Below are 13186 nucleotides of genomic sequence, written 5' to 3'. Positions count from 1 at the left end.
AACAAATGTTGTCATTTTGTTTATTGTCAGAATATACATAGTTCTGAGGACCTAAGTGGCACTTCTATGGTTAAGGCATCTTAACATGACGAAGAAACCAAAAATGGAAGCAGGCACAGGAAACCTGGAATATCAGCTAACATCAATCAGAATGAAAATATGGACACCCAACTGCACAATGATATAAGAAAATAAGAAACGCAAACACCAAACCATGCGTATAGTAGAATTGCTTCTGTATATTTTCACAAAGCACCATTTCTATACTGTAGCGATGGTTAGGTACATGAGTCCTCCTTTTGTTTTACTTTTTGATTCAATTGTTGACAGGAGCCCAAGACACACTTCACACATCAATATTTTCATATTATATTTTACTGGGAGGGTAAATCTGGTCATTAACTGGTAGTATTTTTTGAGAAATTTTATAATTGGCAGAAGGCACTCAAGTATAGAAATGTCTAATGAATGTGGTAAATAAAGTCGAGCAATATTCACAGAAACTTTCAACACATTCAAGTTTGAAAGTTCATTGTTCATTGCAATAGAGTGCTTATACTGCGTGAGTGAAAATATAAAAACTTACAATTGTCCCTGAATTTTGATTACGTGCTAAAATAAACGATTAAAAGTTAAACGAGGGAAAAAAAACTTGGTTAGAGATGCCACGAAGTAGGTGGCAATGCCTTAACCGTATATGTGTTGCAGGCCACAGGGGCCATTTCCATCCTTGTCAAGGGGAGTGCTAACCTTCTCTCCTTTCATACAACACAACAGAATACGTCAACAGAATGGCGTCTTATAGTGATAACGCAACAGTCCTACTTCACTTAAGGTGCCAACAATCCTTATAGAATGTTACTACAAAATAAGTATTTTAGCTTTTAGTTCGTTATTTTCTACAAGGTTAGTGTGTTTCCATTTAAAATTTATTTTGGCATTGCTTCGTTTTGTTTGTTTTTTTTTTTAAATATATGAAACCCATAATGCACTGCGCACAAAACATGGACGGGATTGGCTAGGGCAGTCATGTGACTTCATGCGCATTGGCTAACAGTATAACGTTGCTTCTTTCCAGACAGAACGAAACCAATCGACATGACTTTGTTTCATCTGATTACACGACCAGGCACTGAAAATGGGCATATTTATCTCAGCAAATTGCGTTTTACCTCGCTGAATAAATTCACTTTGTTCTTGTTGTCGTTATCATTGCACCGCACGAGGGCGACAAACTACCAACGAAGTGTATCAGCTCCGGCCATTAACAATGGATACTGCATTTATAATCTTTGAAAATGTAAAAGTTATAGAAAGTAAAAAGATGCTCAATAGTATTGAACTCTTCACTCTTCATTTTAATGATTTATTTCCCTCAAACTAAAGAGTGATCAACCAAGTATAAGCATATTGTTGTAGACCCAATTGTTCCTCATCATTCATATTTTGGACCCCTCCGAAGTAATAAATACAAATATATCCCCCAAAAAAATCTTATCAACCACTTGAAAGGCAATGTATGGTGCTGTGCTTTGGTACAAATAAAGATTTGCTGAAGCCCTTGGACACTGATGGTCAGTCGATCCTTACTTCATGAAGCTTTCTTCGGTGTACCACACAAGGACCTCGCGGGCTTTTCTTTTCAAACCTAATGCCGCCATCCCAAGAGCCCCGCTTCCTCCAGTCAGTTTGGCTTCTACAGAAGAAGGACACCCTCTACAGTGACACTTGACCCCACACAATAACTTGGACGTCGCTTTTAAACCGAATAAATCCCCCTGGGATTATATGTATGCCATATAGAAGATAGCTCCTTACCACCAAAGTAATAGACCAATGCCATTCCAACTGCAACACTGAAGCAGCCTATAAAGAAGAGGGGACCTAGAAAGAGGGAATTTCAATTGCTGAACGGACCTAATGACTTCATTGATGATGGCATGCAAAACTGCAGCCAGCAAATAGTGGGATCCTTCACTGACATGACAAATGTTTATTCAGTACATTGTACATATTTCTCTTACCGTTGTCGTTCATGACGTGTCGCTCTTTGTAGGCACTTGGAAGTGTGAGAGGATCAACAGAATCTGGAGACAAAGTGATGATTTTGATTTTGGGGGTGTAAACTGTTAGAATACAGTGGAACGTTGGCATTGTAATGTTAAAATGTGACTTAAAATATGCTTGTAAATGATAACCGCTTTATGACAGTGACAGACTGTTATCAAACTAGACCGATATGAATGTTAGCACCAGCGAAGAGATTGTGTTTGATTTTTATGATGGTTCAACTGAATGCATGTTGTTATTTAGTTATCCATGAGTTTTTCATCATACATCGTAGGAGAAATGTCAGGCGCTAACCTCGGAGGCGGAGCCGTGTTGGCAAACTGTAATAGACATCCTCTACATGCAGGTGAAGAGCCCTGTAAAATTCCCTACATGCTTCCTCTCCTTTTGCCTGCAGGTGTGTCAGGAGCTCTCCTCGTCGGACGCATGTGGGCACATCCAAGTTGCGGAACTGCAATGGACCACAAATGCGATATAACCTTGCTACAATTTTTTTCTTCACTTTTAAACTAGTCATCCATAATAAAAAATGATCATCTTTGAAAGTAGGGAGTACAGTGTGAGTGCCACGATGTGGTATGTGGGCTCCGTCAAGCGGTGCATGACAGAATAATCCGTTATACTTGTTGAAGTGGACAAACACCACATTTGACTCTAAAAATAACCCACCCAACAGTGGCAAGTACTGTATTTGAATGTTTCCTTGTGTTTTGACAACAAATATTGCTGAGCACTTGATGTGAAATGTGTGCACGTGTCACTAGCCTTGGTGGCCTCCTTGTCGGTGAGTATTTGCGGGTAGATTCTGTTGAGCTGCAGGATGATTTTGTCCACCAGTTCTGTGTCCAATCTCCTCTCTGCTCTGAGGAAGGCCCCATCCTCTGACAGCTGGTCATGGAAACTGTCTGTCCACACATAGGAGTCTCATTCAAATAAAAGGCAAAGCCGAGTCATTGGCAAAAATAGATGTTGCTAAACACGGTTTCTGTTATATGAACCATCGTTTTAATCTACTCGAACAAAGAGAAACACAATACATGTCCACATGAGTTGGCCACTGTCCGCAGCAACTACAACATCTCTCAGAAAAACAAACTTTTTGAAAGTCTAAACTAAAACAGCATTTATATCGGAACAATTGTCATTCCCAAGTAAAGTGTGCAAATTAATTAAAACTTCAGCTATTAAATCAGAAGATGCAACGTGGGAGGATAAATTAGCATTTTTCCAGACAACGAAAGAAACAAACCTCCCATAGTGGAGTCCCTCTGTCCTTTCTCAAGACACGCCTCTTAACGTCATAACTTCCGCCCCGCCACCGGAAACGGAAATCAATGTAGCCGTTATTTTGTGAATAGAATAAAATCTAAGCAAAACGGAAACGTTTAAATTATACAGCGAACGAAATTTAAGTATAATATAATCAAAAATAGACATAGACATGAAGTATTTATTTTTCACTTCTTTACACTTGAACAAGCTATACAGAGCACGAGCATACGGGCGCCGAAGCGTATCACTGACCCAAGACAGGCAAATTCAGAAGTAGTCATGATCATCCATCCATCCATTTTCCGAACCGCTTAAACCTCACTAGGGTCGCGGGGGGTGCTGGAGCCTATCCCAGCTGTCTTCGGGCAGTAGGCGGGGGACACCCTGAATCGGTTGCCAGCCAATCGCAGGGCACACAGAGACAAACAACCATCCACGCTCACATTCACACCTAGGGACAATTTTAGAGAGTTCAATCAGCCTGCCATGCATGTTTTTGGAATGTGGGAGGAAACCGGAGCACCCGGAGAAAACCCACGCAGGCCCGGGGAGAACATGCAAACTCCACACAGGGAGGCCGCAGCTGGAATTGAACCCGGTACCTCTGCACTGTGAAGCCGACGTGCTAACCACTGGACGACCGGGCCGCCGTCATGATCATTGAAATAGATATTTGTTTGAAAAACACAATATGGAAAACAGCCAGTAAGAGGGTGTCAGTTCTCCGATTGAACGACATATTCTTACCCTAACCTCGTAAAGTGTCGTCGTAAATCGAGGACCTGCAAGACCCGCCGAAGTATGATGCAAGTTAAATGCACTCTACGTACGCCATTAGGCCCCTACGATCCATTTGAATAGCGCAGAGTAAAAAATCCGATATTTCCTAAAACAATCATGCTCAGCTTCGAGAGACAGTCATAAACTTAATACTGTAACAACGTGTGTGTGTGTGTATTATACAGACATGAGTGAACATAATCTAACAGATATAGATAGATAGAAACAGAGATAGATATAAAAAGATGACTCTTCAGAACCGCGGGAGTTAGATCATTTTATTTATCAGTCAAAAAACCGTTAGGACTAACGGTTCTGCAGTCATGATGATTTTTGCTAGTGTTTTACCCCAAGTCTTTCTGAAATTGGTTTGACCTTCTGTTCAACACAACTGAACAGTAATTGTAGTTAGAATGAAATGTGACCTAAGTAGGAAAAAGTGACAAACACAATGTAACATTTTCACCTGGTATGACCAAGGGTTAGGAGTTATCCAATCTTAGAAATTGCACTTACACTCACAAAAAATGGCACTCGAGGCAAACGTCTTTTTTGTTTGTTTGTTTGTTTTTTAAAAAGCTTTTTTAAAGTCCTATACAGTACAACACAAATGCATGACATACTCTCTTTTGTGAATAATTCATGGATATGGACTACAGTATTCACATCTGACCATAACTTAAGACAGCTTGAAATAAAAGTTTGCATTTAATACTCTTCCTTACTGATGATGAGCATAATTTGCTGTGCCGTAGTTGCAGAGAACATTATGCAGGTCATTATTACACTAGAAAATATTATTTTTGTATCCAACAGAAATTTGTCATTTGTTTCTTGTTTCACTATTTCAAGCAATGGGTTGAAAACGTAGGTGTTCCATGAGGTGACTTCTTGTTATAAAATAAATACAAATAAACAACAAAAGCCAGTGAGTAGCATAGAATGACTAGCCTGGCAGATAAAAATGCATTTTCTGTAAAAATATTTCATAATATTAGAAAAGTGGGGAAAAGGGAGCGGCAACATACAAAATTCAAAGTGCTCAGTCGGGGAAACACGTTACACACACACGCACACGCAGGCAGCAAATAATTTGATAATTAATAATGGCGCTCATCCATTGATTTATCAAGGTGTCGTGCATTCTTGGAAAACTGAAGGATTACAGAGACTGCTGATGTGACGTGGAACAGTTTACAAAACAGTTTTGGCACTTCAAAACAAGGCCATTGTTGTGTATGATCTGGTGTATGCGCGACTCGGAACGCAATTCGAGTGAAGACACCAGGAGCACGGGTGTCTGGAAACTGCACACTGATCAGACTCCTCAAGGACACTTGTTATGAGAGGTTTACTGTGGAGGAAAAGATAAGAAAAAGAGAAATAAATATATTAAATTAATTGCTGATTGGTAGTTAGTGACACAAAATTGGCAGTAGGAAAAGTTAGCGTGCAATGAGGTTTTCATGCAGGCTTTGATAAGATTTGATGACAATTCAGTGCAAGCAGAGGACCCCCAAATGTTCACAATTTAATAAAAAATGTCACCAAGAGGTAGGAGAGAAAAAGGAAAAATGTAATTTAAATATTGTAAAGTTGGAGTGGTTTGAATCAGTGTTTTGTTGAACGTCTATAATCACTCCAATTTGTATGCACGCATGTATGTAGGTATGTGTGCATTTATTTTGGGGAGAGGAATCCTGTGAGAAATTGGGAGTTTTAGGAATTTGGAAAACTGCGACGTGTAATGTCCTGAATTTTGTGAATATGTTGAAGTTGGAAAGATCAATGGAAAAGTCTGTGAGGAGTTGGACAGCTTTAAAAAAAAGGCACAATAATAATAAGAAGAAGAAGAAGACGACGACTTTGGTGTGGAATTAAATGAGTGTCAATGCTTCCAGCCTTTTGATATTTTTAAATATTGTAGTTCAAAAATAAAATCATTACAATCAGTTCTGCATCATCTCCATAAATATTAATAAAAAATATATAAATCAATTTTAACTGTTAAAAAAGATCAAATACAAAAAAATGTCAAATTTTACTAAAAAGAAAGTACTACGAGTATCGTAATAACCAGCAAACACTAACATGAGTGCCTGCGTTCATGGTCTATTTCTTATAAAATAAAAAATGAAACACACCAGCAAAATAGATTCAGTCTGTTAAGAACTGTGGAAACTACATCTAGTATAAGAACCGTTGTTCTTTAAATAAAGCTAAGCGTACAAAAAAGGTTTGTTAGGGGCCAGCCTGAGCGGCAGCCCTGTGGTGTTACCAAGACTTACATGATGACTGGACGGGGCTCCCTTGCCCTTAGCCTTGCCCTTTCCCGCCACCGAAGTAGCAGTGTTGCGGCGCGCCTGCTCGTGGTCAAACTCCAGGTCCTCCAGACGCTGGGTGAGGGCCAGTTTCTGCTGGATGGCCATTCGCAACAGAGAGTTCAACGTCTTCTTTTCATCCTCGGCCGCCGCCAGTTGCCTCTGCATGTCGTCTAGCTGGGTCACGTACTCGTCGCACCTGACAGGACCAAGCGTGGAGAACAAAAAATGAGTCCAAGCAAGAAATGAACAAATAAATCCCGTCGACAGAAGGGGGTGCAATTTGCCCGTTTTACTCATTTGCAGCACTCCCACATGCTCTCGCGATAAACCAAATAAATGTCTTTCCAGATGGAACTATTACATCAGACAGTTCCCAAAGTGCTTGGTGCCACATCCACCATCATGCAAAAATAGACTCTTGTGTTGCTAAAAATGTATGCCATAGGTGCAATTATATTCCCAAGAACGAATATATCAATAAAAATTTTAAAAAACAAAGTCATTGTACCTTGAAGCAAACATTGCTCTGAGAGAGGAGAATGTGGCTGCATCTTCTTTTAAAGTCTTGAGTTCATTGCGAAGCTTCATCATGGTTTCGGTCACCATGGCCTTCTCACTGTCGTATTTGCTCTTCAGGTTGGCCAGTGCGACCTCCGCTGTCTGAGGAATAAATGTGTTTCATACGGATCACTATTAATCAAGTCAGAATGGTGTACAGCCAGCCACAATCTAACAATCCAATAGAGCAATCCTCAAAGTGTGGTACAGGCACCCTCCGCTAGCAAAGAACAAAAAAGAAACCCTGGTGAGGATCAAGCGGTTCGGAAAATGGATGGATGGATGGATGGATGTTTTCCTACATTGGTGTTCATGTTTAAATTGTGTAAGATATCATGATTTTTTTTTGTGCAAAAAAAAAATTAGTATTATTCTTGAAATTTTACAGTGTATAGTGCAGTACTTTATAACTGCAAATTACAACCACAATACTAAATAATATGAAACTTAGGCTTCTCTGACAGTGGACGTCATGAAACAGTGTACCAAATAATGCATCTAAAAGAGAGTCCGTGTGGTCCTCTGACCTGTTTGTTGGCTTTGAGCACCGCTCTGAGCGTGGCGATCTGTTCTCTCTTGGTGCTGAGCAGAGACTTCAATTTGAGGATCTCCTCCATGCAAGCTTCTTTGTCCTTATCGGCCACGGTGCTCAGTTCCAGGTTGGCCAGCCTCTGGCGGGAGAGCTCAGTGGTGCGGTCCACCGCTTGCTGCAGGTGGCGGATCTGGTCTCTGATGATGGCGACCAGGTTGTAGACGTTCATGGGCTCCGGGCGGGGCTCCGGGCCTGAGACGACGGCGATGTCGACGGAGTCCGCTTTTTGAGGGTCACCCTCAGGAACCACTCCGTTGGTGAGAAGTACAGAAGAGGGGCGTGCCTTCGCTTCTTGTCCTCGCCTCACCAATGCTTTGCCCTCCTTGTAGTAGTCCAACATGACACGGTTGGGGGTCTCATTATTGCACATGCAGACGTGATGGTAGAGATTAGCCAGCTCCTCGCTGAATGCTATGAGCTCATCTTGGGCCACGTTGAGGCTGCCGAGTGATTCTCCGGCAGTCTCGCTAACCAGACGGAGCTCTTTCTCCAGACGAGCCATCTCCGTTTTATCTGTTTGGCTAATCTTCTCCAGGGAAGCCAACCTTGATCTGAGCTCATGGAGGTCACTCTCCAGCCGTGCTCGTTCATCTTGGTACTGGGTTCGACAATTCTCATACTGTGCCCTGAGCGTCTTTAGTTCCTGCCTCAACTCGCCCGCTTCAGAAACAGCCACCGTGTATTTACACTTCAGGATCTCCGGCCCGTTGATGTCCAGCTCATAGTAGTCTCCGTCTTCGTGGCTGTCACGATCTTTTTCACCGTCAAGGGCCGACTGACGCTCCTTGCTGGCCTGAAGCTTCCTCATGGCGCTCAGGTTCTCAGTGAGCCTGTTGACGGTTTCTTTTTGCTCGGACACGGTCCCGTAGGCCTGTTCAAGCTGCTTCTGGTTCTCCTGCAGCGTGTTGATGAGGGCCATTTTCTCCCTCTCCACCTGAGACACAAAAAAGTGCTGTTTCAGCAGTGTAACATATTTCCTAGGAAATAAAGTTAGAATCGGGCAACCCCTAACTCGACCTTTGTTAAAGCACGGTAGTTTATGGATCTCTTACCTGTCCAAGCTGTTGCTTCAGTTTCTGAATCTCAGAAATGTTGAGCTCGCTCAGTAGGTCGTCCACCAGGCTCGGCGCAGGCTTGAAGGAGTCTCCTCTGTGGCCTGCCGCAGTCTCGTTATTTTTGTCACCTTCGCCTGCCTTAATCAAGCCATTCTCAAAGCCTCGGATTAAGTCGTCGTTGTCCAGATCAGAGATGGCGGAGGGTTCGTCGTGGAGTTTAAGGTTGTCGAAGGAGATATTGAACGAGCCGTTGTACACGGAGCCGCCAATGGTCACGTAGTGCGAGAGCTCCTTGCGTAAGGTGGCCTTCTGCTCACGTTCAGTTTTAATCGTCTCTAAGGCCTCGGTTAGCTGGCGCTCTGCAATCTCCCTCAGCCGCATGGCATCCTCCAGCTGGCCGTTTAGGCACTGGGAGTCCTCTTCCAGACGGCGGATCTCATACTTGAGGCCTTCAAATTCCACCTAAATGGTGATTAAGACGTGCACATAACGCTGTAAAGTATTGGGTGGCCAGCGAATTAAGCATTAGTGTGTGTGTGTGTGTGTTTTTTTTTTTTCACCGCATTCGCAACCACTCTGACGCACCTGGTTCTGTCTCAGCCCAGACACTTGTTTCTGCAGGGAGATGTTCTCCTCTTCCAGTTCACTGTAGTCCTGCAGTAGGCGGGCCTCCCGCACCTTATACTCTCGAATGTCATCCCGCAGCTGACTGCGCTGCAACTCCACCTGGTCAGAAGTCTACTCGATAGGAAAAGCGTAAGAATAAGTAGGGATGTTTGTTTTTTTTAAATTGCAGTTTCAAACAAACAAACAGTCATGTGGCTAAAATTCCCGTTTAAAAAATGTGTCTCACACAAAACACACTTTGGAATGTTGGCCTTTTAATATTTTTTAAATTCAGCACTCTACCGATGATTCCTTCAAAACATCGAGGTTGCCATCCTCACATTCTTCTGTAGCATCGGTGCCATTGTGTGTAAGACTTTCAAAGTGGGGCCTTGGCCTCCATGAGTGACATGGGTGTCAGCGAATGAGTGTACACATAATTGCACTTTATCTTCAATGTTAAATTTGAAATGATCCCAAGCTTCAAATATTCTGTCTTTCACAGACTCTTTCTTTAGCCTTAAACGCATCTTAAAATATTGCCTGTATAGTTCAAATGACAGTTTGACCCTAGGACAAATTGATTTCAGTCTTAGGAGATTTTATTTTCCCACTAAATTCAAATCACTTTCATCTCATTCACCTCTCTCATTTCCAAAGTGATGTGTGACAGGCGTTCATTTTCAGCTTGCACACTTGCAATCGACGCTTTGGCCTGACGAAGGTCATTCTGCAGCTCCAGGACTTTCTGCTGGTACTGTGCCTCCTTACTGGCCGACTCCAAGATCAACGATTCCTCCCTGCTCTCTCCGTCTGCTGCCACCTTCCTGTGGGCTGAGTGCACTTGCCCGAAGGCCTGAAAACAGAAAGGACAGATAAGCATAGCGACAAACGCGGACAGAATAACATACAAGCAGACAGTATTTTTAGTCACTCATGCTCACGAAGCAGAATTAGCCGTTAAAGTGCAACACACCAGAACTGCAAATACACTGAGGCTTAATATGAATGGCCTACTATTAAGACAACACAATGAAACTGCTCTTTTTTTTCTCAAAGATCAAAATCGAACCACTCATTTGTGCAACAGGCTGTGGTCAGTCATGGCTCCAGCTCTGACGGCATTATCACTCAAAAAGGAAGTGGGTCATCATCATGAGACCTTCTCAAGAATGAGCTCAGGCTGAGTCAAGTGACTGTGATTTACGCCACAAAACGATATCCTACAGATGATGACCGTTACCTACCATTGACGTATTATTGAGAATAGGTCATCCTTTGTGTCTCACATTCAATATATGTATTTTTTTGTGGTTGATCAAAACACTGGGCGACAATACAAAACAGAAACTACTACATCCCCTGCAAAGGGAAGTGGCTGGGCGTGGGGACGTATCTGTGCTTATGCAGGATGTGGGAGTTACACAAATGCATTGGAGGAATTTTCGCAGGGTCGGTATTCAATTTGGACTGCTGTCTTTCATCTTGGTGTGATATTCTCTGTATTTCAAGTTTGCCACATAGGCAGTTGTGAATAGAACACAGCATTGCATACCGAGAAGCACAAGTCCAGACGTGACAAGACACGTGTTTCTATTTTAGCGTGAAGAAATTATTCCATCACACGTCAACATGCTGCTTTCAGATAGGATTATTTATCAAAACCATTTCCAAATCACTGGATATTTTATACACCCGCACATTCTAATGAGATTCAATATGAGCTATGTACTGACGTTAAAAATAATGATCAATGAAATGAAATGGGCAGCATGGTGGTTCGTGGTTAGGATGTTTGCTTGACAATTCTGAGGTTTGGAGTTTGAATATAAGCTCTGGACTATCTGTGTAGAGTTTTATTCATAACAATTGCAGGACGTAATTACATTGTCAATACACGCACTTTAATTGGCATTGGCGAGGACTCAAATATAAATACTTGTACACACACTAGTATTGAAAATAGTGGTATCAGTGCATCCGTAGATGGCATCTAGACCTGTGTGTAGATATTTCCTGTTGTTTAGCTGCTTCTCAATTCCATTACTGGCAAAATATTCCTAACAGCTCTCAGTGGGATGCACTGTTGTTGCACCACTGTATTTTAAACATACACGACCACGATCATAAACATTGTTCAATTTTGTGTCATAAACGAATTGTATGCATTTTCATCAGTGGGATGCACTGTTGTTGCACCACTGTATTTTAAACATACACGACCACAATCATAAACATTGTTCAATTTTGTGTCATAAACGAATTGCATGCATTTTCATGAGTGGTTTTTATATAGCCGAGCACTTGTAATTTCATCTCATGAGCCTGTGCTGGTGTAGCCATGTGTGAATTTAATAATAGAGGTAAAACCTCAATAATTCAAGTCAAAGCCTGGCTTTTCATAGCTCGCTTTGACGTATCATTCTGACTGACCAAAAAAATGTTTCAAGTGTCATTCTAAAATGTTTAATGGGTGACCGTATACTACCTCTCTGAGCTGATCCAGCTCGAGTCGGACCGCCTCATATTCGGTGTCCAACTCATCAAATCGCTGCTTGAGCTGTTGTTTCTCCTCCAGGACCGCCAGTCCGTATTCCGCTGCCTGGATCTTTTCCTGCGTTGTTTCTCGCAGCTCCCGGGAGAGTCGTTCCACCTCAACTCGGAGCCACTGCGACCCGGCCTCGGTCACCAGTACCGCTTCGGGATATTCTTGGTCGGCCATGGAAATGTTGGCGAACCGCAACCTCCCAAATGGAACGGGACCCAGCCCTGGTTAGCCGGAGCAGTGAAGAAAAGCGAGCAGGACTTCAAATCACTGCCCTTTCCCCTCAAATCGCATTGTTGGAACTCACATAGCTTGCGTGTTTTTTATTCGTCTCGTTACATATGCCGAAGGCTCAAGCGACTCGACACTAGCTCCATTCTCGGTGACTTTTTTTGGGTGGCTCTATTCTTGCAGCTGACAGACGAAACTTAAATTGAAGATAATCGAGTGGAGGAAAAAATGCCCCTGCGCGACATTCAATTTAGGGGAGAGGGAAATGTAGTTTGTTTCTCATTCGTTTGTACGCTTCAATGTGCAAATTAACTTCAAGTACCGAAATGCATTGCGCGGCTTTGACGAATACAAACCGACTCATGCGTTGAATTAAATCCGGCACTGCCATCTACGGGCTCAAAACATAAACTACAACTGCATTTTGCATTTAAAACCGTCTTGAAATAACTCATACCGAATACAATCAAATTTCAGGATGTCATTGTCGCACTCTTTCACAAAAGATGGTTTTATTGACCCTCTCAGATATTTAGATGTGTTCCATTCCATTAATAAGAATTGTAATAGACTCTATGAAATCTGTGATATTGGATTGGATACAACTTTATTGTCAAATGTGCTGTATGTTACACATACAGCACAGATGAATTTTCTTCCCTCTCAAGACAACATAAAACAAGAGGAGCCGCTGCAAGTGTCCGCGCCGCCATCAAAAGAAAGTTAAAAATGACAAAAAAATATTTGTCTATATGATAAATATTTTAGGAGAAATCTTTTAATTGTCAAGCAATCCAAATTGTAGCCTCACTCTTTATGGACTGAAACTATCACCCAAGTTCTTCCTTAATAAGGTAAACATTTGTTTGACTTGATTCTGTAAGTCTGTGTAGGTTCTCCATCACCTAGATCATGGTTAGCCACAAATGTTCACAGAAGAGGCATAGATAGGAGAACTACACACCTAAAATTTTCAGTTAGAGAAGCCTTTGGATCAAAGGTGAAACAACCAAAAAAAAAGTCAATTTGTGTCAATTAAACTTTTGCGGGTTTTACTTTAGAATAAAATTGTTTATTTTAAATTCTCGTAACCTAAGTCTGTTTCACTTTCTTATTGTAATCTGCAGTTTTATTAAAATAATTCAGTTCACTT

The 13186-nt window shown here is 41.9% G+C and overlaps 2 protein-coding genes and 1 non-coding gene across 4 annotated transcripts; all 3 read right to left on the bottom strand.

Moving 5' to 3' along the window:
* Nucleotides 1–6: 6 nt before the first annotated feature.
* On the bottom strand, nt 7–3391 carry card19 (caspase recruitment domain family, member 19). The gene is made up of 6 exons (XM_086117077.1): nt 3320–3391; nt 2836–2975; nt 2365–2521; nt 2025–2087; nt 1819–1884; nt 7–1696 (listed from the first exon to the last, which is right to left on the bottom strand). The coding sequence occupies exons 1-6, from the start codon at nt 3324–3326 to the stop codon at nt 1587–1589; spliced, it is 543 nt and encodes a 180-aa protein (XP_085973203.1). The 5' UTR covers nt 3327–3391; the 3' UTR covers nt 7–1586.
* LOC147201464 (U6atac minor spliceosomal RNA) lies at nt 645–772 on the bottom strand. The gene has a single exon (XR_015101714.1). It is a non-coding gene; the product is annotated as a U6atac minor spliceosomal RNA (small nuclear RNA).
* A 994-nt stretch (nt 3392–4385) lies between the features above and the next one.
* Nucleotides 4386–12235, bottom strand: bicd2b (BICD cargo adaptor 2b). Of its 2 annotated transcripts, XM_086118462.1 has the most exons (9): nt 12110–12235; nt 11746–12026; nt 9901–10113; nt 9237–9389; nt 8649–9113; nt 7532–8530; nt 6955–7106; nt 6411–6642; nt 4386–5476 (listed from the first exon to the last, which is right to left on the bottom strand). In XM_086118462.1, exons 2-9 carry the CDS (start codon nt 11977–11979, stop codon nt 5474–5476), a joined length of 2451 nt encoding a protein of 816 aa, XP_085974588.1. In that variant the 5' UTR covers nt 11980–12026; nt 12110–12235; the 3' UTR covers nt 4386–5473. The 2 variants fall into 2 exon arrangements, with proteins under 2 accessions (XP_085974588.1, XP_085974587.1); XM_086118461.1 differs by having other exon boundaries at nt 11746–12235.
* Nucleotides 12236–13186: the final 951 nt, after the last annotated feature.

Source organism: Hippocampus guttulatus, chromosome 8 (assembly GCF_054856545.1).
Source record: "Hippocampus guttulatus isolate MCC_2025c chromosome 8, RoL_Hgut_1.0, whole genome shotgun sequence".
NCBI lineage: Eukaryota > Metazoa > Chordata > Actinopteri > Syngnathiformes > Syngnathidae > Hippocampus > Hippocampus guttulatus.
Note: the sequence above shows the minus strand (reverse complement) of the source record. Positions and strands in the feature narration are given on the sequence as shown.